This window comes from Cebus imitator, unplaced genomic scaffold (assembly GCF_001604975.1).
Source record: "Cebus imitator isolate Cc_AM_T3 unplaced genomic scaffold, Cebus_imitator-1.0 Scaffold590, whole genome shotgun sequence".
In the NCBI taxonomy this organism is placed as follows: domain Eukaryota; kingdom Metazoa; phylum Chordata; class Mammalia; order Primates; family Cebidae; genus Cebus; species Cebus imitator.
Genome location: NW_016107905.1, coordinates 368,167 through 394,299, shown reverse-complemented (window position 1 = coordinate 394,299; position 26,133 = coordinate 368,167). Strand labels below are relative to the sequence as shown.

Below are 26,133 nucleotides of genomic sequence, written 5' to 3'. Positions count from 1 at the left end.
GACCAGGATAAGCTGCAGTAAGCACACCCCTCCAACCTCCCAGGCTCAAAACAGAAAGGTGTTTTTCTCACTGCTGTGACATAGCAGTGAGATAAGAAGGGTAATGTACTCAGCACAGTGCCTAGTACAAAGCTGGAGCTCACTATCTGTCAGTCATCCCCCTCCTTCTTTGCATCATCAGTGAGCATGGCACTGGGAGGAGCCTGAAAAAATCCCCTTTTCTAATGGTTACACATGAAAAAATCTAAAATCTCAATAGATAGGCAAAGTGGCCTTCTCTAGGTCAAACATTTAGCTTGTGGTGGAGCCAGAATTAGAATTCACTTCTTTCAACTCCTAATTCGGCATTCTTAATAGCCATTGCTTTGCTATGCACTTAAAGAGGCATATAGCATATATAGATGGGAAAGTCTATTAAATGATGGAAAGAAGTGTGTCTACTGAGACGTTGAGTAGTGCATGGTGTCAGATTCTAGAAAGTGAGTTGTTTAAGAAAAGGTATGATGAACTATACCTGATAAGGCAGTGAAATGAGGTAGAGATAGTGTGATGGGATGCACATGCTATTTCAAAAATGTATAATGTGGGCTGCATTATGGAGCAATAACTTCCAAAGGAAAGCTAAGGATGGAGGAACAGATCAATATCAGCAGCAAAACCACACAGTCTGGCAGGAAAGGCAGGGCCAGTGGAGAGAGCACTTACTACAGGGGTCCTCAGCCTCATTTTGCTATGAACTAGCTGTGTGTCCTTGAGCCATTGGCTTCACCTCTCTGGGCCTCCTCAGTGTCTTTTTGCTGAGGAGTTCTTACTGTATATATGAACTCTTTGCTAAGCCTGCTTTCTTATAAAATCATTGCAACAACTCTATGTGATATGCAGAAATCTCCTGCCTGCCTCTCTAAGCCGTTATTCTCCCTTCTTCGCCAGCTGTGTGCGCTGCCTGGGGCACTGACTCCTATGCATGGAATCCATTGTGCATGACAAGGCATCTAATGGGAGATGGGAGAGTGGGAGTTGGGGGAGGACAGGGTGTTTATTCCCTGTAAGGTTGTCTTGGGCTGGCTCTGTTTTTGGACGGAAAAGTATCACTCCTCTCTAAGAGGTCTATCTACCTGATTCTCTCTCCTTCTCAGTTCCTGAAACCTCTCCTCTCCTGCCACTTGGGTCTAGGGGTGGTAATAGCCCCACTGCCACTAGCCCTGCATTTCCAATTTTCTGTCCACACCTTTGGACCATTCTAATTCAATTATCGCATGTGTTTCTATTGGGATTCTGAGTGATACAGAACTGACGCTGGAGGAAAGAAACTCATAAAGCGGAACTCTGGGTTTGGGTTGGTCATGAGCAGCTCAAGGATAGCTTCCTTGATGAGGGTAAATAGGACCCATGGCAAAGGGTGGCGTGATGAATACTCACATTATCACTGAATGGGGCAGAGAATAAAGTGGAGGGCAATGTGCTGGGAGATCAAGCGGTTCTAATAGTTCGTTCCTAGGGCAATTGCAGTGATTTCAAAACTTATGGCATCACCTGATTCTTTGTATGACCCTAGAGAACATACAAGGGGGAAAGGACAAATTAAAAGCTGTGAATATGCACAGGAATAACTGGAATTCCTCCCAGGAAACTTTAAAGAAGTCTCTCCTCTCCTATAGCTGCAGGAACCATGTGGCTATAGACCAAGCCCAAATTGCAGCATTAGTTAAATGCTGGACCCCATTAGGACTCTTCAGGACACAAGCAAGGAAGGAGTAACACCAAATAACATATGACTTAACCTACCCATGTAGAACTGGGTACCTTATCCATTAAATTATAAAACTGAACTTGCTCGGAAATATTCCATTACAAAATGAAAATGGTACGTATATAGGGAAAACAGCCCCGTCAGGTCAAGAAAGCACAAGTAACCTGCACAAACAGGTGGTTTTAACTCCTGTGGTAACTCCAAGTAACAGCTTTGCTGCCTTTCCATCAACCGTACTTTGACTTCATGGGGAATTCCCTGTGACCAGTGAATAAATGAGGAAAAAGCATGAACCTAATTCTGCACGGTATGCCAGCACCAGCCAGAAGTGGACAGTGCCATCTATAGCGCTACTCACGGATGACCCTCAAAAACAGTGGTGGATGGTAATCTTCCCAGTGGGCAGAACTTCAGGCTGTACATTGAACTGTCCACTTGGGCCTGAATCATGGATCTACACCAACTCATGCAGCAGATGATGGGTGACTGCCTCATTGAGGACTTGAAACTAATTGGTGGCAAGAAAAATTAGGAATTTAGGAATTCTGTGTGTGGAATGGGGCCCATAGTGCCCCACACAAATGCCTATCAGAGAGCAACCATGGTGGTAGATGTTCTCAATATAACTCATGCTGTCATGAGTTACAACTGTCATTAATATTAGTCGGCTGCTCTCTCTAGCCACCCTGATGCTGGTTCAGTGGATCCGTGAACAAAATGGCATGTCAGCAGGGACGGAGGCTGTACTTGGACTCAACAGCATGACTGTCCTCTCACCAAGACCCATTTGGCTACTGCCACTGATGAGTGTATTACTTGCTCACAGCAGAAGCAACTGAGAAGCCCCTGACATGACAATTTCTCCCAAGAAGGCCAGCAGGTTATATGGTGTCAGATTGATTTCATTGGACAATTGTCATTATGGAAAACGTAGCAGTCAGTCCTCACAGAGGATAGACTCATATTCCGGGTATGGATTTGCCTTTCTTGCCCATAATGTTTCTGCTAGCATGTCCATTTATGGACTTCAAATGCTTTATCCATTGCAATGATATTTTTCACATTGTCCGACCAGAGTCACTGGTCTTTCCATTTTTCCTGTTACCCAAAGGTGGAATCACCTGATTTAGGCTCAATTACAGCACCAGCTAGAAGACAATACCTTGTGATATTAAGATGCTATCATACTGAATGCAGTATATGCTGCAATTGGGGCCAATATCTACCCATTGATGGGATCATAATTCTGGAGACTAAGGGGTAGAGATGGGTGATCCCTTTCATTGTTATGCCTAATGACCCACTTGAAGAATCTTACTTTTTGTTTCTATAGCTTGGTCTCAGCAGGTTTGGAAGTCCCAATGACCAATGGAGAAATGCTTCCCCCAAAGAAAAGTTCTGGTTCTGATGAATTAGAAGCAGAGTCTTCCTCCTAGTCATTTTGTGTTCATGAACTGGGTGAGGTGATTGTCCTAATTACCTGGGGAAAATTGCAAATGAGAATATGAAGGACTGGGCTTGCAACTTAAGAATTCATCTGATGTACCTTCGCATACTCCCTTACCCAAAAGTACTGGTCCATGGAAAATGGAGCAACATGCCAATAATTCAAATCTTGTAGGAATGAAAGTTTGGGTTATCCTATGAGGGAAAGCACCTCACCTTGTTTAATTGTTGCAACGCTGTGTTTTTGGATTAGGGAAACTGAGGCTCAGAGAGGCAGTCAATTGTTTAAGATTCTGTGACAGGTAAAAACAGTAGATTTGGGCTCCAAACCCCACAGAATGCTGGAGGCAAGCACCAACACGCAAAAGCCAAAATGCAATATCTCAATCCTTGATCCATAGCAGCTGTCAGGCATACAAATGGCTTCAGGATCCGGCTTGTCACAAGAATGAGACATGGGTTGGGTAGCAATTCTTGCAACCTGAGAGCATAAATACTGTGTACATAGATAGGGTGACCATTTAGCAGCTCCACTGGATTGTCGCCTCATGGGAATGCCTACTCAGTGTGGCCAGAGAAGCCAAAATCCAGACTTTTACACAATATGTTTTTGTTTTAAAACATTGACAACTATTCCAGTTTTGAAAAAGCACTGTAAGAGTCAAACACATCAAGTCTGCTGGCCACCAGTTTTTAACATCTGCCGCACAGTCATGTAAGGAGAAATTGATTGAGTGAGGACTCAGTCAGAGGTGACAATCACAGCAAAGAAATGAATAGTTATCATGCACTGTAGAAGCAATTCCACTGATGCAATTTGCAGTTTGTAAAGATGACAGAATGACAACCACTCCCATTGTGTTTTTGCTGAGGTAGAAGCTAGAAAGAACTTGAGAAATAGCAGAAAGAACTAAGATTAGAAATCAGAATCTAAAGATTTGTGGTACCAGAATAGTTTACCTTGGGCTACAACTCCTTTCCAGATTTTTAAGCAAGAATGATGCAATCCCACTTCTGGGAATATGGTCAAAGGAAATGAAATCAGCATCTCAAAGAGACATCTGTATATGCATGTTCTATGCATCATTCTTCACAATAGCCAAGATGTGGAAATAACCCAAGTGTCTCTTGATGGATGGATGAATGAGTAGAGAAGTTGTAGTGTGTGTGTGTACACACACACACACACACACACACACACACAATATGCATATAATGGAGTATTATTTGGCCTTAAAAAGAAAGAAATCCTGGCATTTGTGACAACATGGATGAACATGGAAGACATTATGCTACGTAAAATAAGCCAGGCACAGAAAACACAACTACAGCATAATTTCACTCATATGTGGAATCTACCAAAGTTGGAACTCATAGACACAGAGTGTGGAAGGGTGGTTACCAGGGCATGGGTGGGGAGAGAGGGAGCTGTTGCTCAAAGGGCACACACCTGCAGTTATAAGAGGAACAAGTTCTGGAGACCTAGTGTCCAGCATGGTGACTGCAGTTAATGATAATGTGTTAAATACTTGAAATTTGCTAAGAGAATAGATCTTAAGCATTCTCATGACAAAAAAGGGCAACTATATGAGGTGACAGGTATGTTAATTAGCTTGATTGTGGTGACCATTTCACAATGTAAACAAATATCCAAACATCATATTGTAGACCTTGAATATATACAATTTTTATTTGTTGATTATACTTCAGTGAAAGTGTAAGAAAAAAGAATAGAATAACAAATTACCTTCAAGTTTACTAGTAAAGGCTGATCTTAGTTTTCATAAAGTCAGTTTGACTTCCCCTCTCTTTTGTTCCCTCCTGAAAATGCCATAAATTCCGTATAAGACACCTACCGGGGCAGTTTTCCAGGAGTCTTTCTTTTGGATTCCCTTTCCCAAGAATATGTCTTTTGAATCACCCCCTCCCTGGGGCCAGATGACTGTCCATCAAAAACTGCAATCAGGCTCCTTGATCCAAATCACTTTATCACAGTTAAAGTTCTCTTCTGGAAATTTCCATCAGTCTACCCTTGGCTTTTAGTGGCACACCATCCATTCAGGTGTCCCCAGAGGAAGCGCCTCACTTAGTAAGAATGGAGACAAAGGAGAGGAGAAAGGAACTGTGGGAGGATGAGAGAGCCAGTTGCTGACTGGCTTTTCTCGCCTTCCCTCCCTGGACCCCGGCTGCCTCTCTGTGGATCTCTTGCTGGCTCGATCCAGCTTCCTGTAAGTTTCATTCTTTGTTCTGGTGTTTGTGACAAGGGTTCATAATATTCTGGGAATAGCTTGAATTTGGAATCAGAAGACCTGTGTTTGTGTCTGCCTCTTACTGTCTGCATTTTCCTAGGGAATCATCTAACATCTCAGAACCTTGTTAATAAGACATCTACCACTTGTGGTTCTTATCAGACTCAAACACATGTATATAAAAGCTTTATATAAACCATGAAAATCCACAATAGACATAGGTCAGATTGCTCTTGGCCAACAAGAGTAAACATGTCTATCTTTAATCACAAAGGGAACGTGGCAGAGAAAACATTCATGTACATTTCATCCTTCTGCAGTCTAGAATGGTCAATGGGAAGTGGCTGCCCACCAAGGATGATACCTCCCAGTCTCCTTTGTGTGTGAGTGGGTTTAAATGACCAGCTTTTACTGAGAAAAGAATATGAGCAAAAGTAATGAGTACTTCTTCAAAGCCAAGGTAGTCAGAAGTGTATGTGCTTTTTCTAATTTTTGTTCCATCTACTGCTAGATGAAGAACACTCCAGGTCCCCAGAGGCTGACAGAGTTAGAAAATAGAAGGAAACTGAGTCCTTGAATCATCACATGGAAGAAAGCCACCTGCTGACCAAGAACATCCTTACTGGATTATTATGGGCATGAGAAATAAACTTTTATTTTGCTAAGCATTGAAGTATTGGGGTTTATTTATGACAGCAGCTAATATTACCCTAATGATAAGTGAGCCAAGGGGATGGGCATGTTGTGGCTCAATCAGTAAGAAGTGCTGAAAATGAACACATGCACAATGGCTAACAATGTCTTCTTCATATTGATGAATACACAGGCCAGAGGGCCAAGGAGTTGCAAAGGGCCATCTACAATGGTGTATCAATTAAGGTAGCCAGGCAGTTTGATCGTGTGCATGCACGTGTGCATGCATGTGTGCACACACTGCTTTTGTATATATTCTAGGACCACAATATTAAAGCTAGAGGTAATTGGCTTCAGACATCATTTATGAAAACCTCAATCATAGTTCAGGAAATTATGATCCAAAGAGAAGACGGATCCAAAGAGAAGATGAATAGTTAGTGGGGACATCTAAAGTAGTAACCAGGGCTTCAGATTCCTGGGATGCATTCCTCAACTCTCCTCCAGCTTCTGTTTTGACAAAGCCTAAAACCTGGATAACCCAGAAAGAACTCAGAAAAGGGGAGTGATGGGCACACATGGATTTTGTGATTTTGTATCTACCATTTAATCTGCTAAAAGGCATTTTTTTTTTAAAAAAAATTAACTTACTGGCTGGCAAAAAAAACTGAAAGAGGTTTTTGGTCCAACATTTTCCCCTGCCTGCTTTTTGTGCTGATCTGTTTCACTCACAAATCCCATTGCCATCTCCTTCTCAGCTTCCACGGTAGGAATTATACTCCTGATGCTGCTTTCTCAGCCCCATTTTTGGCCAGAAGTTTAAGCCCAGGACCCTATTTCAGACACCTTCTATATCTCAGCAGAGGGCACAGTGGGGCACAGTTAGGATCCACTACCCTTAGCCTTCCTCTTGAACTCTATCCTAGCCATGCTGACTGCTATCATTCCATGACTGTGCCATGTCATGCTTCACCCTTGTGCCTTTGAATGTGCTATTCACTTTTTGTCCATCCTTCAGAATGAAGCCCCTTACCAAAGTAAATCACAATTTCATCTTCCTTCAAGATCCTACTTACATGTTACATTCTCGGTGAAGTCTTTCCCAATTCTTCCAGGCTGAGTTAGCGTTTCTTTCCATTGTGTTCCCATGGCACCTGTTTAAATCACTCTTACAGTGCTCAGGGAATAGGACTGCCATTAGCATTTGCACCTTCATGTCCACCTGTGTCATACACCCCTTCTCATCACTTGGCTTTCAGAAGGGGCAATAGTACCTACAACGCGATCATTCTCCACCTCTCCGCACCTGGGTGGTTGTACCAGGAGTGAAGATTTGACATAAAGCACCCAATCCACAGGCACTCCAACACCGTGACTGTCTTCTACAAAGGATTCTACCTTCTCGGAATGGCCCTCTGGAGATGGAGAGTTGGTTATATTCTCTTGATTGAGAATTTGCTCTCAGAGGAAAAGAGGAAAGTTCCAGTTCATTGTGGTGATCAAAGCTGTGAGGTCATGATATAGTGACGGGGCTGGTGACTATGCTGGGCTGTGTGTAAGAAAATAAATCAGAGGAAACACCTTGGGAGATAAAGGAAGAGGATGGGCCCAACTGGCAGAAGGAAGCAAGGGTGAGAGAGACCAGGTGGCTTGGGGGAAGTGGGGAGAGTGGGCTCAGTTCCTGATAGCTTTCAGGCTCCTATGGCCTGCCTGTGCTTCCTGCCTTGGGTTCCACAATATACCCCCACCAGGCCTTCGGAGCATTACCCCTGTTCTTTGAATGAGTTTCATGGGATTCTGGATCACTTCCCCCATGTAGACTGTGAGGTTTTTTTTTTCTTATTTTTTTTCTTTTTTGAAAGAGTCTTGCTCTGTTGCCCAGGCTGGAGTGCAGTGGCATAATCTCGACTCACTGCAACCTCTGCTTCCTGGGTTCAAGCAATTCTCATGCTTCAGCCTCCTGAGTGGCTGGGATTACAGGAATGTAGCACCACACCTGGCTAACTTTTTAAATTTTTAGTAGAGATGCTAGCCAGGTTGGTCTTTAACTCCTTGACTCAGGCAATCCACCTGCCTCGGCCTCTCAAAGTGCTGGGATTACAGGCGGGAGTCACCACACCTGGCCTAGACTGTTGATTTCTTGAGGTCAGGAACTATGTCTTGTTCTTCTTTGTGTCATCAGAGTGTCGTTCAGTATATTAAACATGCTCCTAAATTGTTTGTTGAATGAATAATGAGTAAATTAACGAGTGAAGAGATGTCTGTTAGTAGCAGGTACAGGGCACTATTTTCCTAGCTAGAGTCTTGCGCTGCCATGCCTTTCTGATACAGAAGCCTCCTTCCCCCATAATTACCACAGCTCTTCCTACTTACATCTTCTAACTTTGCAAAGTCCAGGTTTTGACAAGTGGCATTTCCCTGAAGCACTTTTGCTTAAAACATACTGGGTCTGACACGTTGGCCCCTGAGTGTGAGAGGAGATGACACCTTCACCCGAGTCACATCTCCGCAAAAGAAACCTAGGGTGGCCCCCTGGACCTTTCACTGAAGAAACACAGGGAGAAGCAAACTGTATGTAGAGAGATATAAGTATAGCTTTTATTACTTTTTTTTTGAACCAACCCAACATTTCCACTGGCAACTGTCAACATAGCTTATGACATGAGCACTGTTTCTTTTTTAGATATTTTTTTCTTAAAAAAAGTGTTTAAAATTAAACAGGTGTTTTTAATTTCTTCCCCCCCACTTAGAAAATGTATTTATGTCAATGCAGAAAGCCTAAAGATCCTTGGGCAGTTTCGTGATGATGTCTTATGTCCGTGTGTGTGTGTGTGTGTGTGTGTGTGTGTGTGTGTGTGTTTGTGTGTGTTTAAAGCCAGGTCCTTCCCACATTTGTTGGGAAAAGGTCTGTAGGGCACGGTGATTTCTTTTCTAAAAACCCAGGCTCCATGGGATTATAACAACTAAGACTCCTCTTACTGGAGCAAGAACTACCCCACAGGTTGGCAAAAGAGCTTCATGAAGTTTAAAAACAGGCAGGTACATGGAAGAAATTGAGGAATTCCAGTTCCTATCTTGTAAAAGTGCTTTCATATGTGACCTGAGGGACCAGGAGAGGTGAAGGGAGCCCCTTGTTCTCTTATAAACCTCTAAGTGTTTCCACCACTTCAAGAAATATAGTCAGCCCTCTTTGTACAGAGCATTAGGAAGAGAGAGTGGTGAAGCTGACATTTCTCCAGACGTTGACATTTACAATATAAACTTTTCACTTAAAGATCTCACTGATTGGATATCTCTTCTCTCCTGCCTCAGGTGCAAAGCCAAAGATACTCAAGAAGGCCTGTATCTCTTTTGTTCTTCCAGAAGCCCTTTGTCATCACACACCATTCCTGTTTTTGTCCCTCTCTCCCACTTGGTGGGTCTTCCTGCAAAAGGATATACAAGTGGACATTGACATAAAGACACACAGAATTGGAAAGACTTGGGCAGAGAGGGACAATTGCTTTTTGTATTTGACTTGATTCAACATAAGCATAAAAAGCTCCTCCTGCTCCAGTTGAAGCCCCTATAGGATCGTTAGTACCCTGCGTGGGTGAGCGAGCTTATTTCTACCCCAACGCTATCACGCCTCCTAAGAGCTCAGAGAAAACAGGGAGATGAGGAACTGGGTCTTGATGGAGCCAAGAGGTGTTGGGAGAGCATGTGTCTGAAAATTCATGTTTCTCTCTGTTGGCTCAGACCTGGAATTCCTTCATGGCACCTTTCTCACTCACTTCAGAAAGAAAAGACAAAACAAAACAAAACAATAAGCAAAACCTAATGGCAAAACGAAAGCAACCACAACAACGATTACAATGAAAAAAGAACCCCACCCCAGCCACATGAATGTGACTCAATTTCACCTTTCGTCAGCTGAGTGAGATAATAGGACTTATGGAATTGGACAGACAGGAGAAATCCTGCCTCCAAAGAAACGAGAGGCCAAGGAATAATCAGAAGGTGGAACAGAAGGAGGTGAAAGGCTCTGACCTTTGCTTCGGGTCAGGGATATGAGGGGGAGATGGGGCAGAGGTGGATTTGTTGCTGTTGTTTGTTTGTATTTAATTAAATACTGTGTAAAGTGGGTGATTCCTCCATTGTTTGATTAAGACTTTGCCCTTTCAGTTCATTGCCAGGGCCTAAGTTGGGTGAAGTTCCTGGGGCTCGGGTCCTGACGCTGCCTCTCCAGGGCTGTGCAGCCCAGAGAGGTCACTGGTGGGGAAGTGCCCTTCTCTTAGGAGAAGTTCTGGGCCTGCCCTGCCGGAGGCTCTGTTCTGCAGCTCAGAACCCCTTGATGTAGCAATAGGCCTCTAGTGTGGCAAAGAGTATGTAGAGGAGCCACAGGCTCACAAAGAGCCACGTTGTGGCGAGCTTGCAGCCACGGGGGCCACCGAGCTCCCCGCCTAGATGCGGCCGTCGTCGGTACAAGAGCACGCTGATGCAGACAAATGCAAAGATGGTGAAGAGGGTGACAGAGAAGGCCAGCGTGCCGGCCGACACGTGGAACTCCTGTCCCTGCAGAGCCCAGTAGATGGCGGCCACGGACCAGGCCAGGCCGATGCCCAGAAAGACGTTGACGGCGTTGCTGCCCGTCACGTTGCCAATGGAGGCGTCTGCATATACATCCTGGAGGGCAGCAGCTTTGCTGGCGAACGTATCTGGAAAAGGACAGAGACACATGGGAGCTGGCGGAAGGCTAAGGTGTGCAGGGCCTGTCTTCCCAGTATTCCCAAAAAGCAGCTTGAGCTGGTAGGCCGAGCCCAGGAACGAGAGACAAGGGCTGGGGGTCTACTCCAAGCTCTGCCACAAGACAGCTGTTTGGCCCTGGGTAGGTCACATCCCTGGGCTGGGCTTCCCATTCCTCATCTGTAGTGATCTGAAAGATTCTGAAGGGCTTTTCCAGTTCTGATATTTACTGGGTGGGCTTATTGTTCTCCTTTGAGTACTTTTTACTGAAAAAGTAAAAGGGAAGTTTGCCATCCCACAACATCTCCCCAGGAAACCTTGACACCCCGGGAAGCTGCTTGGAGTAGATGCGTGATTGTAACTGTCATATGGGGCCTTTACTCATGAACCACCAAGAGTTATTGAGCAATGCCTACTAACTCAGCACTGGGCAAGGTGATGGAGTTTGGGAACAGAGGACATGTTAGGGAATCATGATGAGGACATGCAGGATGACCTGTGGACTCAAGGAAGACGTGGCTCTGTCTTTGTGGTTTATATGTGTCTCACAGGGCCTTGCAGGGTGTTTGACTTTAGATCTTGGCACAGATTGTAGGCACAAGGAGGACTGTCAGAGACATCTAGCCACTCCTTTTATTTCACAGGTAAGAAAAATAAGGGTCAAGGAATTTACCCAAGGTCGCATAGCATGTTAGCAAGAGACTTGACCCTAAAGCCCTCATGTAAGGACCCTTTCCACACCATCAACTATATCCGAAGAGCTTTACCCAAAGCCACTAAATCAGATCAGCGGATCACAGGATAACCTTCTTAAAGCCTCAAATGCTGTTAGCTGTTGTCTAGACCAACTGCAAGGACTTGGAGGTGCCTAAAGGTGTCTGCCTGGTTTGCCTCATTGTTGCCGTTTTTTTTTTTTTTTAGATCTCCCAGATAAAATCTCTTCCATTTCTTGCCTATGGCCCTGATTTGTTTTTGTTCTTCTGATCCTCTGATACTTCTTCCCACCTCTATGCTTTCCCCCATATTTCCTCCCTCCCCTCTAATAGTTCAGGTTCCCCAAAGCCTGGAGAACAGAGATCACACAGCATCTCATCGACAGGATTTCCTGGGATCATCCATCTAATTTCCAACCTCCTGATGCATTTCCACAATAGCTAAATCTCTTGCATCACTAATGGACAAATAATCCCACTGGCCTGTGCTGGGGTTTTGGAAAGAGGTTTTCCTAGATTGTGATGTAGAGTTAGCCACTCTCCTGAAGGATATGTTTGGTTGGTACAAAAAGGATTTCCCTTGGTCCAGCAAGCAGAGTCCTGTCTGATGAGATTTAGCCTAACCTTCCTGCAGGGGGGTGCCCTTTGTTTCTTTTTGGGGCAATTGGGATGCCAGCTCCCTGGCAGACTTTCGTAGTTCAGAAGCCCCAAAGCCCCCAACTGAATTAAGTAAGGAACCTGGGCTAGTGCAGCCCCTCTCTACCTGCTAACTCTGACATTCAGGCCCAGCTTCTGTCCTTATGTAGTAACTTTTCTTTTTCTTCATAGGATTTATCCAGATAACTTTAATTATATTAGTTGAGTGTTGTCTCCTTCACTAGATTATAAACGCCACGTGGAGAAGGAAGCATGTGTATCTTGCCTTTCATTATAGTCCCAGAAACCAGCACAATACTGTAACAGGCATAACAGGCTCAGTAAACATTTGTTCAATGAATGAAGGAATGTCTGCTCCTATTTGTCTCTGAGTGTTGCTAAGAAAAAGAGAGTATGTAATTCATCCTATAAAAAGATAAAAGCTGTGGAGCTTCCTTTGCCTGTTCTGCTAGGAGATACTTTGTACTCACAGTGTCCTTCCAAGCAGAGGAGGCCAAGAATGTAAGTGGGCATTTCTCCTTTGATATCTTTGAGCTGGCTAATCTTTAGCTTCCCAGAGATGGCCAGAGGTAAATAGGAGGAGGACAGTATCTACATTATTTTAATTGCACTGTTTGTGGCCTATTCACATAATGTGGAGGTTAAGAAATTGGACCGTTTACTTGGGCATGTAGCTAAGCCTCAGTTTCTTTGTCTGTGAAGTGGGGATAATAACTTACTCTATTTAATGGTGCTTTGGGGAACATTACAGGGAGAAAATGTGTAAATTCCTGAACACACGTGGTGCCTGTCATGTTGAAAGTGCTCAGGAAATATTAGCTGTATTACTAATATCATTATTCATTTCTTTGATTGACTTTTGTGCACTTTAAGGGCAGAAGCTCTGTTCGGTTCAGATCCGCCATAGGGCGGAAGATAATGAGATGGAGTGCAAGGGTGATTTGAACCAGGTAATATCCTCTTTGCAGATTCAAGCTCCTCTCACTCTCACCTGGTACAGAGGTGCCAAATGCCACAAAAACAACAGCTGTGACTGAATCCTTGAGCCCAATGGTGCAGCCGAAGTGCGAGGCCAGGTCCCCAATGATGGCGGTGAGCATGCCGATGATGAGGATGGAGACGGCGAAGCAGGCCCAGCCGTGGCAGTACTCTGTGGGGGGCACACAGGCAAACAGCACCTTCCAGAAGACTGTCAGGAAGTGCATGACATAGTCAAAGCAGGAGGGCAGCCTCTCCTCCCCTGATTCATCTTCATCCTCATCCCCTGCTGGAGGCAAGATAAACAGGCAAGAGAAAGGGTAGTAAGGTCAGATTCATTCATGAGATTCATTCATGAGAAAGTCAAGCCTAACCCACACCACAGGCATCATCTGCTCGAAGGGGACTCCAGCTCTCTTCTGGGCAGCTGGGGGGGTGCAGGGCCGGGGTGCCAGAAAACAACTGGGAAACAATTTGGGCTGCCTCACTGGTCAGTGGAAGACAGGGCACCAAGGTAGAGTTGGAGAGAGAAGGTCAGGGAATAAGGAAGAGGAGAAAGTAGGTGATTAAGAGGGACAACATAGTGGAGCCAAAAGAAAGGAGAATTCACAGGCTGCATTTGGTTGTCTAGGCAAAGAAAAGTGAAATCAGCTCAGCACGGCCACTCTTCACCGGACGCCGGTAGGGCTCCTCTCAAATTTTCTGACCTGACTGCTGCAATAATCATTGTGGTTCTGGTCATTATCTGTCCCCTAGGGGATGACTGTCATTCCAGATCATGAGAATATACTGCAAAGCCAGTGCCATCCTCCAAATACCTCATGGGGCAGAGCAGGGATGGGCCTTGATTGTCCTTGCCAGGAAATGTGAGCAGAGTTACCCACTCAGCAGCCCTGGAGGGGAGGGTGGACTGAGGCATGCCTGTGCCTTGCCAAGGGCAACCTCTGTCATGCTTTGGCATAACCAGTAGAAGCTGGGTTTCAAAAGAGTAGAAGTCAGAACACTTGGGTTCTCATTCCAGCTTTGCCATGAAGAAAATCTGTGAGCTGGGGTCAATCATCTACTGTTTCTAAACCTCAAGTGCCTCCTTTGTAAAAGAAGCAGGGTAGATGATGTGGCCTACATTCCGCTTATTGTCTCAAGGGGCACAGTCAGGTCATCACAGGGGGAGCTAGAAAGATCTAAAGCAAGCGATGAGAAAAGTGGGGCAGCAGCAGCAGCAAACCTCTCTTCCTGCTGTCCTTTTGCTCTGGCTCTGGGGCCTTGGGGATATGACCCTGGGGGTTGCTATGACAACAAAGCCTCTCAAAAAAAGACAAGGCCAGTAGTGCTCAGCAGTGCAAGAAGGCCTCGGTGATGCTGAGAGGTGACAGTAACGGTGGTTGGGAGACCCTTTGCATCTCTGTTCCAACACATCTGCAGGCTGCTGGGACTGCTGGCTGTGCTGGGGGTCACTACTGAGGGGGCCCGTCAGTAAATGCAGAGGGAGTGGTTTGGAATCATCCAGGTGTTTTGTCAGAGAGTCGATGCAAAACATTTTATAAACTCCTAACTCCCACATCTCTAAATCAGAATTGTCCCACATTTTACAGAAGAGAGGGATCAAACAAATGAAAAGAAAGAATGGCAGAAATCAGAATTTATTGAGTTTGTATTTTATACAAGACTCTGTAGCTTTCTACCTTTCTGAGAAAGGTAGCAATAGTTCCTCTTTGGAATGAGGACATTGAGTTCAGAGAGGGTCCGTGGTTCCAGTTCATACAGCAGAACAAGGATTTGAAATTAGAGATAGCCATGCTTTTTCAGTTACACCATGATTCTTTTCCACAGTGGCCCAGTGAATCAGTAGGCACCTAGGACTAGAGCTGGGAAGACTGAACACACAGGCCTTCCCAGAGTCTGGTGGGCTTTACACTTCCTTCTCAGAGGTTGTCTGCTTCTCCCAGCAAGGCCAGCCTAAGATGCTTCTCACCTGCACTGACGGTGATGGCCTCCATGAACTGGTCCCTCCAGGAATGGGTCCCCACAACCAAGGCCAGGTTTGTCTTCTTGATCAGTTTGTCCACCGTAGTCTGTTAGGAAGAGAAAAACTTGGAATCATGAGGTTAGAATGCTCAGAACCAATGAGGAGTCTGGTTCTTCAAAGGAATGAAAGATGCCCTGCCATCAGGGTGTTCTGACAGCTCTGCATGGAATGGCCTTGGGCGATCTCTTTTGAAGCAATCCTTCTATTTCTCTTTGTTTTTGGTTGTAATCTTTTTGTTTTGTTTTGTTTGAGACAGGGTCTCACTCTGTCACCCAGGCTGGAGTGCAATCATGGCTTATTGCAGCCTCAACCTCCTGGGCTCAAGCCATCTTCCAACTTCAGCCTCCTGAGTATGCAGGATCACAGACATGTACTGCCACACCCAGATAGTTTTTATTTGTCTTATTTTTTGTAGAGATGGGGGTCTCCTTATGTTGCCCAGGCTGGTCTCAAACTTCTGGGCACTAGTGATCCTCCCACCTTAGCCTCCCAAAGTGTTGAGATTACAGGTGTGAGTCACCCATTGCCTAACCTGGTTGTGACTTTTGAAATTGGCTATTTAGAATAATACAATAGAGAATAAGGATAATGATGTTAATATATCTTGCCCTATAGTAGTGAGTTTTAATATTTTTGCTTTAAAAATGCAGTTAAACAATAGTGATAATACATCTCGGGCCTTTCTAGCCCATTTATTTCACATTCTATGCTATGTTTCCTCACAACATTCCTAACATACAAATGGCCAGCCTATCTGTTTCATGTTACAAATGGGGAAACTGAGACCTGGGGTGGGTAAGTAATTTGTTCAATTTCAGCTTCACATATTCACTAGTGAGAGTGGGAAAAAAAAAAACCAGGTCTTCTACCTCCCACTTTAATTCATTTATTATTCAATTAGACCACACTGATTGCCTGACCTTGAACTCATAGGACTCTTCGATGATGACCTCTAGTTTGGAGTGTTCACCCAATACTGGCTTTCCCATCTCTGCTACCCTCTTGGCCTCCTCTTCCTCCATAGTCAGCTTCCTGTCTGTCACCTCTGCAACAAAACAAAATCAGACTCATTTTAACGCCTTTTCCATTCCCTGGAAGGATACGGATCAGAGTATTAGGCATGGGCAGTGGGTACAAAGCTAATAACTCTTGGGAATGGGGAGTTCTTATATTTTTTAGTGCCTCTTTTTATGAAGTACTAAACAGTTTATAACCAGACCATGAGAATGTGCTTTGCAGGCTGGGATAAGAATTGCTCTTTCTGTTTTATACCTGGGTGGACAACCTGACCCAAAAATTTTCTGAGAAATAGCATCAAGTGAAGTTCTCAAGACATTCAGTGAGATGTTGGGGAACTGGGAAGAAAGGCCAGATTTTTTGACCTCGGACTATTTTGAACTGTTGGCTGGTTTGTTCAACCACTTCCTGTAAGAGTCCTTGAAGGTGCAGAAGTACATTTATTCAAAGAAAATGTCTACTGGTTTCACAGCATCTTGACTCATTTACCAATGGTCCCTTCTCATGGTGAACAGTTAAGACATTTTTTTTTTCCACTTTGGCTGGTGAGTCCATTTTAAGACCACTTCTCCATGAAGATGTATTTTCTGGATTAGAGTGAAATAGAGATTGAATCTTTTTATTCCCCTTTGATTAGAAAATTGCTCTTGGCAGCTTGTTTTTTTTCAGAGCTCATTTAAACATCTTCCCATCCAAGTCCACATTCTCACATGTAATTAATTCTTTTATTTGGCTCCTTAATTGCTTTCATTCCACACAGTAAACCTCCCAGGGGAATCCTGAAGTCCTTGAGTAATCTCAAGGACAAAATGGGTCAGAGGCCAAGAAGGTCTTTTTTTCTCTCTAGCTGGGGAATTGGTGAAGCAAGGGGAGGGCTGAGACTCCAGCTCTCAAGTTTGCAAGGAAAGAAATTCACTGAAAACACTGTAAGCCAAGGGTGTAACTTACCAAGCAGGAAGCCTTATATTTTATGTAAGAATTTTCTTACTTGGCCTGCATGAAGATGGTATGAGAGAGTGTGGAGACTTCCTGAGCTCACTGTTTTACTCAGTGTTTCTGGCACCAAGCACAGAAGGCAATCCCAAAATGTTTGGGAGCTGTCTGTGGTGCTGTCCTGCCTCTAGTGTTGGTGGCCACTTTTGGAAACAACGTTTTCGCAAGGATCCATGTCTTTCTGAGTATTTCCAAGTCAGCAGACATCCTCTAGCAGTCTGACTTCATTTTGTCTATTGAATTTGAGTCTCTGATTAGTTAATTCTGAAGGTAAATCTGGTTAATCTAGGGTTCTGGCTATGGGCCCAGCAACCTTAGAAGCCAGACTGCAAGCTACTCTGGGAAAGAGCCCTTAGAAAAAGACACACGATTGCATACTCTTTTCCTTTACTTGCAGGTTTAAGCACCATAGCACAATGCCTATCTTAACAGTGACAGTATTATTCCACTCCTTTCTCCCCAATTGCCTCATGTCATACTTTGCACATGACACAATAACTTTATATCAATATAATGAGCTCTCCAGTGACATATAGATGTACATGTCTAACCCCTTGTCTAGCTATCAATCTAGCACTTTATCCATCTGGCAGGATATTGATCTACCCACTGACCTGTCCACTCTTGTGGTGACAGTCAGTTTTTCCAACTAGCTTTCTGCAAAAATTCCTTTGACAAATAACCAATCCTCTACCTTTGGATCTCCCACAGTCCCACAGAGGCACTCTGTATATATCTGTTAATTGATTGAGTCACACACCTTTAACTTAATTCTAGTTTCTACTTTCTTGGCTTGGCAGTAATTCCTGCCTTTTTCTATTTTTTGTCATGATCATTCCTTTAAATTCAAATTTTGTTAATTTCTTAAGAGAATGATAAGTTTCTAATTTAAAGGACCATAGTCATTCTGATCACTTGTTTATGTGACTCCTCAGAATTTCAAGTAAAGAGAATAAAAGGCAGGTGATCTAGATATTCAGACTGACTAAATAAACTCTCAGTTCTAGGAAAAGGAAGAAAGGTTGGGAGGGGAGAGATAGAATATGAATAGAATGGAAAATTGAACAAATATTGGAAGGACAAAGAGCTTTCCAGGCCAGACAAGAATGGGAGGTTGTGAGTGCTCTGAAGAGTGAGGCAGCTAGTGCTCTTCCTGCAAGGCCCCTGAGCTTGGTGGGGTAGCTCAGGATGAACATATTCGCTCTCTGTCTTTCACCACCAGGCGCTTTAATCATGTTTGCCTGTCCACCTAGGAAAATTCAAACCAGGATTTGAGATTTCCAATGGATTGAAAGGCTAATCAAGCGCTCCTAAATTAAAGGCTTACAGATTAAAAGAGCTAGGAAAAGACACATTTCCTTTCCCCCATTTTAGCTTCTATTGATGTTTGCAAATATGTTAAAAGTAAAAGGCAATTTAAGTTAAATCACAGTCTTCGTTATGCATATATGTGTGGGGGGTGGAGAAAAGAGTTGGAACAAAGAAGCCTTACATACCTTCACAGGCAAGAGGATGAGTGCAGTGGAGAAGAAAGACCCAATGCTATGAAATCAATACACTGGGAGAAGAGTGAAGAACAGAGGGTTGGGGGTAGCCCTTATCTTGTTGGTATAAAAAAGAAGCAAAAGGCCAAGGAAGCTGTAGTAACTGTTTTTTCCACAAAAGAAAAATGCAGGAGTTACCTACATTTGTTCTTGTTGTTTAAGGCTCCCAGAAGGCAAATGTCCTTACTATGTACAGCACCCCTTCCTGAACCGAGGATGTAGCCTGTAGGTGACTTTGAATACCAATGAACTCTGTAAGATGTTTTGCCTCTTAAGTGACCTTAACATTTTTTTCTGTGTTCAAAGAACTGATTAAATGTAAGATGTTCTTTTAACATATATTGAAACTGTCTTGTATAGGCCACTCTGCTTGCAAAAAGAATTATAATATTGCTAGATATGCTAAAAATGCTTTCATATCTGCTCATGAAGTTGAATATTGTTTATGATTGGTTTCCACTCATGCAAGCATACTCTCAAAGTAGGCGTATGCCCTCTACAGCATCTAGATTCTGCATGAGAATCTCTCCAAAATAAATTCTCTAAAATTTCTATTTCCAGCCAGAACACTGCTCCCACCTCCATCCTAATTCATCTTGTTCATGGTACATAGGACTTTAAGGGTCAATGACAAATGAACTAAAGTTCTACAGTTTACCTCTCAGCTGTGATGAGATGGAAGATCTCCAAAACTGGTAAAATTCCAGATTCTTTAAAATTTACTTTTCCTATTCTCACAGCAGGTTTGGTTATTTTTCCCTGGATCCCTTGGGATTAAAGTATTTTCTTTCAAATCCTATCACAATTATAATAGGAGATTCCAGCTCTGACTCTCAAGGTCTCTTCCCCCACAACATGAGCTGGCAGATGAATTAAGACTCAGGAGAAGTCTATGATCCACCATCTTCTTGGTAAGCTTAATTTGTCTTCCTGGTCCCAGAGAGGATCAGCTATGCTTTTACTTATATCCACAGAGAAGTGATGCTCAAGGAATTGCCTTCCTCACGATTGCTTCCTCATAATTGCTTCATGTGGGGAAATAAATCTCCTAGTCCTTGAGAACTTGTCAGGTTAACTCGAGTCTACAGTTCTTATTCAATAAATCAAAGGACATTGGTCTTAAACCAAATAATGGCACTGGCAAGAAATGAAAAGAAAAGAGGAGAACAAGACACCTCTTACCTGGAGATAACAGGAGCGCTGTTTGCAAATGGATACCAGACAAGTGGAAGAAAGAAAAGGAAAGAGCATTAAGGTTCTATCTTGAAAGTTTCCCCAGATTTTGTGGTTGCTGGTAGCATAAGGAAAGCAGTGGGCTTAGTAGATGAGAGCTCAGCAGCCACATGCAAAAAGCAGCCTTTGGAGCATGCACAGAGCAGCAGCAAAAGGTGTGAGCAGCCGGAGAGGCTGCTGAGCACCAAGGCCCTGTGAGGGCATTTGCTCCCATGCCTTCCCGGCAACCCAAAGGGCTAGGAATGGAGGAATGAGAATGGGGAACCAAGTGGGTGTGTTGGTCACTCATGATCATGTAGGATATCAGGTTATCACATCCATTCTGTAAAAAAAGGAGTGAGAATCCGGTTATCATGAAAACTGTGTAAGTTGCAACCCTGCCAGAGTAGCTAACTTATCAGTGGCAAAGATAACCAGGGGGCTTGAATGGGAGCTCAAGGAACTGGGTAGCATTGTGCAAGAGTGGAACAGTGCCCAGGTCTACGTCCTTCATCCCTAATGACTTAGCTGAACTCAGGCTCAGCTTCTCAGTGCCCATGTTTCCATGACTACAAATGGCTTCCTAGCTACCATGTGGACTAGAACTTTGATTTCCCCTAAAAGAATGACTTAGTGAAAAGGTAAGTCCTGCAGAATGTTTTTCTTGAATGGTTTCTCTTTACTATAGACATATCCTGGAGGTTAGGACTATGGGCTCCTGCCATTTTATATCAACTCTGCTTAGCAAAATCCCTGCATAAGGTAATGTTTAATTAAGTTTGGCTATTTGCTCTTTCGGCAACTGTCTTTTCTATAGGTCTCATGGTGCTGCGTCTCTCTGGTTGGGTGATCTTTTTGTGTGAGAAAGGACAGGCTAAATCAGAGTCCAGATATTCTGGAACAGAGAGACTGTCATACCAACAGCTATACATAGATGGGAGATGACAATTGTAAGGTCTCTATGTGGACTGGGAAACTGAGTTAAAGACATACCCCATACAGTTTGTCTCTAGCCCTTGCATTTGTACTTATGCTAAAATCTCTTAGACTTTAAGGTCTTAGAACTAAAGAAATGCTTGTTTCTTTAACTATCCTGCCTATGGTATCTTAGTATAGCCCCTCACTCCTTGGCTCTCCGATAAAGGTCTGGGAAGAGCTTGACACATATTCCTGGTATAGTGGTGACTGACAGAGATTGCTGAGGAAGAAGTGTGTGTTGGGAGAGAACCAGAGGGGACATATCTGTGAATTGTTTTTTCTAAGAATCTGTGGGAATGCAACTCAAGCCTGTGATCAATCATCCTACCTGCACAGCAACTGAGACATATGTGAATCCAGAGTCTACATGATATATAAACAAAGCAGTTCACTTTTTTAGGTGTCTCCCATCTAGAATTCCAAAGGATAATGGATCAATGGCTTTCCTCACTACATTGAGATAGAGATAGATGATAGATAGACAGATAGATAGATTGATCAATCAATAGAGATAGATATAGGTAGGTAGGTAGGTAGATAGATAGATAGATAGATAGATAGATAGATAGATATACAGATAGATAGGCAAGAGCTTTTTTATTCTGCTCCTTCCAGGGGTTTGCATGGAAGAGCTCCTCGTGGCCCCCAAGTTCCAGCAGGCAAGATCAGAGATCCCAGCACATCAATGAACACAGGTGGGCCAGATAAAGGCAGCTCTTCCAGAAAGGTTCCTGCTGCCCTGGTTTTCACTCATACATGTCCCCCAACATCTGGCCCATCCCTAGCACAGTGAGAAGGCCTGCAGTCAGCTGGATTGCATCATTTTCTGATCATTGTCTCCATGAATCCAAGACTTTCTGCTCGGCAGTTACAGATGGGTCAGCGAGATCTGGGTAGGCCAGCTCTGACTGACATAATACCTCGAGGGTGTTTTTCCTGCTGCTGCTCATGAGAGAAGCTGGAGCTGAACTTTCCCCCGTATTGATTCCCCGGGTCAAGTGAGAGTCATTTATTCCTGCTCAGATACTCCAGGGACAAGCTGGAAAGAGCATAGCTCTTGAGTAATTAGGAAGCATCTGGGCAGCTTGTCAAGATGAGCCCATGGATATGGAAAAAGGAGGAACAAACAGGCCCCATTCTCGAGAGAGAAAGAGCTTTCCTTTCCACCCCAAGGCTTCCAGTGTCCAGGGCCAGGCCCAACAGCCTTGATTATGTTGCTCAGTGTTGCTCTCAGAAGCCCACTTCTAGATTCCAGGGCAGCTGTGTTTCCTATTCAGTCTCCCCTTTCCTTCCCTTTTTTTCATCCCCCAGCTCATCCAGCTCATCCAGCTCATCCGGAGTTTAATCTCAGCTCTGAAGTCTGTTTTGTTTGCCAAAAATAGAGTCTCCTATTTCAAATCTAGTCTTTTTTTAAAAACGCAATTGTCATTTTGACCATGCAGAGACTATGCCATTCTGAATGTCTAAGACTTTCCCATGCAGTAGTGGTAATGAAAAGCAATTTCCACTGTTCTGTCTCTCACTATGAGAACAGCAGGGAATTCTGGAAATTTGGATTGTTTTCCATTTGCTCCTGATTCTAGACAATCGGGTTTTACGACCTTTCACCTTATGGTCTAATGTCAAAATATGGGAAGGACGGAAGAAACTGGAAATTAACCCTCTAGCAAACCTAGACAATAAAAGAGGTGGGTGGGAAATGGACACGTTTCTTATTGCTACTGTTCATCTTGGCATCCTGGTCACTGGGGAGATCTGAGGGCACATCACACAGATAAGTTGCTGAAATCCTTGTCTTCTTACTTACTCCCTCCACCATGGAATTGCTGACATTTCCTTGGACAAACAATCCAGGACAAAGCAGGAAGATGTCCTCAAATGGGGATTAGCCATAGATGTTTGCATTTGGCTTGGTCTCTTGAAGAACACAAGGCTTATCTTGGGTCACTCTCTGTCCTACTGTTGGTAGAGGTTTTTAAGGGAGGCATGAAAGAAGAGCCTCTTTACTGGAGGAATAAAGACATATCTGGACTTTCAATCTCTTCCTCTTGTCTGGAGCCACTGCCTTCCTTCCTGTACACTGTACAATCCTTCATGCTGCTTTCATTTGGATCTAAGTAGCTTGGACTGTGGAAACTGATGAAGGTGACTTACAACTGGCCTTGGGTATCTGCTGCTTCCAACCAATTATAAATATATGGAATAAATGCTCAGGGGAGGTGGGAATGAGGAAAGGCAGGTGCTGAGGCAACTTCTGAGAATATTCTTGGTGGCAGAAACTGGAAGTTGGGCAAGAATACAATGTAGGAAGCAATGGAACCGGAGATATTTTCTTTCTTCCAGCACTCTTTGTGAGTCAGGCTGATGGCAACATTTTATTGAGTGGCCAAGAAGAGAACCAGCAATGGAAGATGGAGAGGGGTGCTGCCCCTCACGCATCAGGCATGTCCAAAGCAGTGCAGGCACAGAAGTGGTCAGCTCTGCAGGAGAGTCCCCAGCAGACAATGAGAACCGACCAATCACATGGAGAAGGCCTGTAGAGGATCCTTTGGGAATGTTGTTGTCGATTCTCTTATATCTGTCCTCGTGTGGAAAGTTTTATGCTGCTCTTCGTCACATGAATATGAAATAGTTGCAGAATGATCTCCCCTTTTTGACAAACAGGTAGATTTCACTGCTCCATTTGCTAGGAGGCCCCCAGCACCCTATCTCTCCTGAATTGGAGTGTGAATGTCTTCTTGCTATTTCCCGAGAGCACCCTAACGCATTCCCACATCAGTGCCTCCAACACATTTGAAGTAGTGGCTTCTAATCATTTTCTTCAAGGGAAGCAATCCTTCCTTACATCTATCCTGGCTGCAACATAATCTGCCCCTGAGGGATGAGACCCTGGCAGATATTCTCAGATGCATGTCCTGAGGAAAGCAGATGAGGCCACTTCTCTAGTGTGGGATGAGGGTTATGTTGGGATCTGGGTCATATGTTCACTTGCAGATGCCAAGCAGAGGCACACATCTGTGAACCTTCCAACACCTGTCCCTTAGGGATCAGCACCAACTGCATCATTTAGAGTCTCTTCTGTTTGAAAATCCACAAGTCAGTACTCCATGCCTGTCCAATGTCAGTCCTTTTCTGGGGCCCACTGGCTAGGGGAATTTTCATACCTGGAACCACTCCCTTCCCTTTGTGAACTCTCAGTTTTCTGCTTTAGAGGTTGCATTGTCCCAAAGTAGCCTGAAGAAGGTATCCAACCTTGGGCTAGGAATAAAAGTAGAATGGGATGGTGTGGGATGCCCACAGGAGGAAGAATAGCTCAGGATTCTAGATTGCGTGATTACCGCAGAAGTCAACTCTCTTTCAGAGAGCTCTCAGAAGCCATGGCCTCTAACAATTGGTAAACTTACCCATGCCACGGTCTGCCCAACTGTGAAATAGGTGGATAATACACTTACCTCTTTGAAGGGCAGAGGGGCCTATGGGCCACTCTGCAAGTGAATAACCTGCCAAGCATTCAAAGGAAGTTGGGGAGTGCAGCAGAAAACTGTCAAAGCATCATTGCAACCCAGGCCCTAACCCCCATCCCAGACCCTCCCACATTCAATCCAGGCTAAAGAGTGAGGGGTGGCAGGGGAGGAAGGCAGGGAGGGGCACAGGCATGCATGGCATCACATTCCTTTCTTTTTCTTCTCCTCCCCACCCACCAAGGAATTTTCACTTTTACAGGTTACAGTTGGGGTGGCGGGGCGGGGGTGGGGGTCGTGGGGGAGAACGCAGGGGCCCGTGGCAATTGAATAATTGTAAAATTGTAGCAAAACAGGGACATAACTCATTAGGGTAATGAGGAGTTGAGGCTGCAGTGCTGCCCAGAGGGCGGGAAAGGAGGAATTTGGAATAAGCTAAGGCTAAGAAGGCAGAGATGATACCGAAACAGGGTGAGAGCGAGAATACAGGGGGGAAAAGAATTTAAAAATCCATTGGTCAAAAAGAGAAAGGAGGAGAAGGGAAGAAAAGGAGGGACACAAAAATGTGGTTGCTTTTTGTTTTTCGTTGTTGTTTGTCAGTTTGTTTTAATTTCTTTTCTTTCTTTTTGTTGTTTTGTTTTTAAAGAATCTCACACCTGATATTCCACGTTCCATCCATTTCGGTTCACCAAGGACAATGAAGAAATTCTCTTGCCTTTCGTATTCCTCCTCATCTACTATTTTAACCCTTATGGTTTTCCTGTAGGGACAACAAGAGAGAGAGTGTGTCGACTGGGTCGGTAGATTGGTTGGTCACCTGGAGCACAGCCTTTAAAAATCATTCCCCATCACTCCTGGCACATGCAGCCCAGTCCCGCCATGGTGGCTTTCGACAGGACCATGGTGGATTGTGTTGTTCTCACATAATAAATGGTCTTAGCTTTTCTTGTCTTCTTGGTCATAGTTGTTCTTACGGGTGAGTGGGGCAGGAAGCCAGGAGGCAAGGAAAGGTGGGCAAAGGAAGGGAGCCAGAAGGACGGGAGGGGACGGGAAGGCAGAAGGCAGGTGATGGTGGGGAGGAGTCATTTGAGACCTTGCCAACAGTTGTTAGTAGGAAGTGAGTCTGGCAGCACATTCCACAGGGTGTCACATGGTAACAGCGGCATTTCTCTGGGCAACAGGTAAACTACTGACCCACTGGGAATGACCCAGGTCTTCCCACAACAGGAAATATGTCAACAGAGCCCAGGGCTTGTGTCCCTTCTTTGTGTCTATACTCACTTCCATTGTGAGTTTCAGAGAGAAAATTTTTAAAAGGAAAGTATTTATGAGGAAGGGAAACCAGAGAGAGGAAGAGAGAGGCGAGAGAGAGAGAAAAAAAGAGAAGGAAAAGAAAGGGAGGTAGAATTGTATGATCTTTCACATTCTTTATCTCATAGGAGGCTTCCGTGGTGGGAACTAAAATAAATATGTATTAACCACCATATGATATAGGAATTATTTACAATTCACAGTTGATGCACTTCTGGGAAAATGTGAAGAAAAAGATGTAAATCATCAAATTCGAAATCACCTTTGGGCTTCTATCATTTGGGGGTGATATGTCCCCAAACTGGCTTTCTCAATGTGAATTATCATGGGTCTGGGGCATGAGGTGATGGAGGTTTCTGTTCATCTCTAGGTATCTTAACAAAACATAGCATCTTTTAAGAACAAATCACCCAGGGATCAAAGGTTCCTTGAAATTCACT

General features: G+C 44.1%; 2 protein-coding genes across 11 annotated transcripts in view; one reads left to right on the top strand and one right to left on the bottom strand.

Moving 5' to 3' along the window:
- The window catches only part of SMOC1 (SPARC related modular calcium binding 1), a 156,277-nt gene extending 150,159 nt beyond the window's left edge, over window positions 1-6,118 (top strand). Inside the window, exon 12 of the mRNA XM_017516500.2 lies at window positions 5,947-6,118. Coding sequence (XP_017371989.1) covers window positions 5,947-5,960 — 14 coding nt within the window. The 3' untranslated portion in view covers window positions 5,961-6,118. The remainder of the gene's footprint in view (window positions 1-5,946) is intronic.
- A 2,829-nt stretch (window positions 6,119-8,947) lies between these two features.
- Window positions 8,948-26,133, bottom strand: part of SLC8A3 (solute carrier family 8 member A3) — a 146,630-nt gene continuing 129,444 nt past the window's right edge. For 3 of the 10 annotated variants that reach the window (XM_017516506.2, XM_037734224.1, XM_037734225.1), the window contains 5 exons: window positions 25,039-25,142; window positions 16,098-16,222; window positions 15,124-15,223; window positions 13,165-13,440; window positions 8,948-10,775 (listed from right to left, as the gene is read on the bottom strand). In XM_017516506.2, coding sequence (XP_017371995.1) covers window positions 10,399-10,775; window positions 13,165-13,440; window positions 15,124-15,223; window positions 16,098-16,222; window positions 25,039-25,142 — 982 coding nt within the window. In that variant the 3' untranslated portion in view covers window positions 8,948-10,398. Of the gene's footprint in view, window positions 10,776-13,164; window positions 13,441-15,123; window positions 15,224-16,097; window positions 16,223-19,913; window positions 19,932-25,038; window positions 25,143-26,133 lie in introns of all 10 variants that reach the window. The other 7 variants (XM_017516503.2, XM_017516504.2, XM_037734221.1 and 4 more) reach the window with 5 other exon arrangements.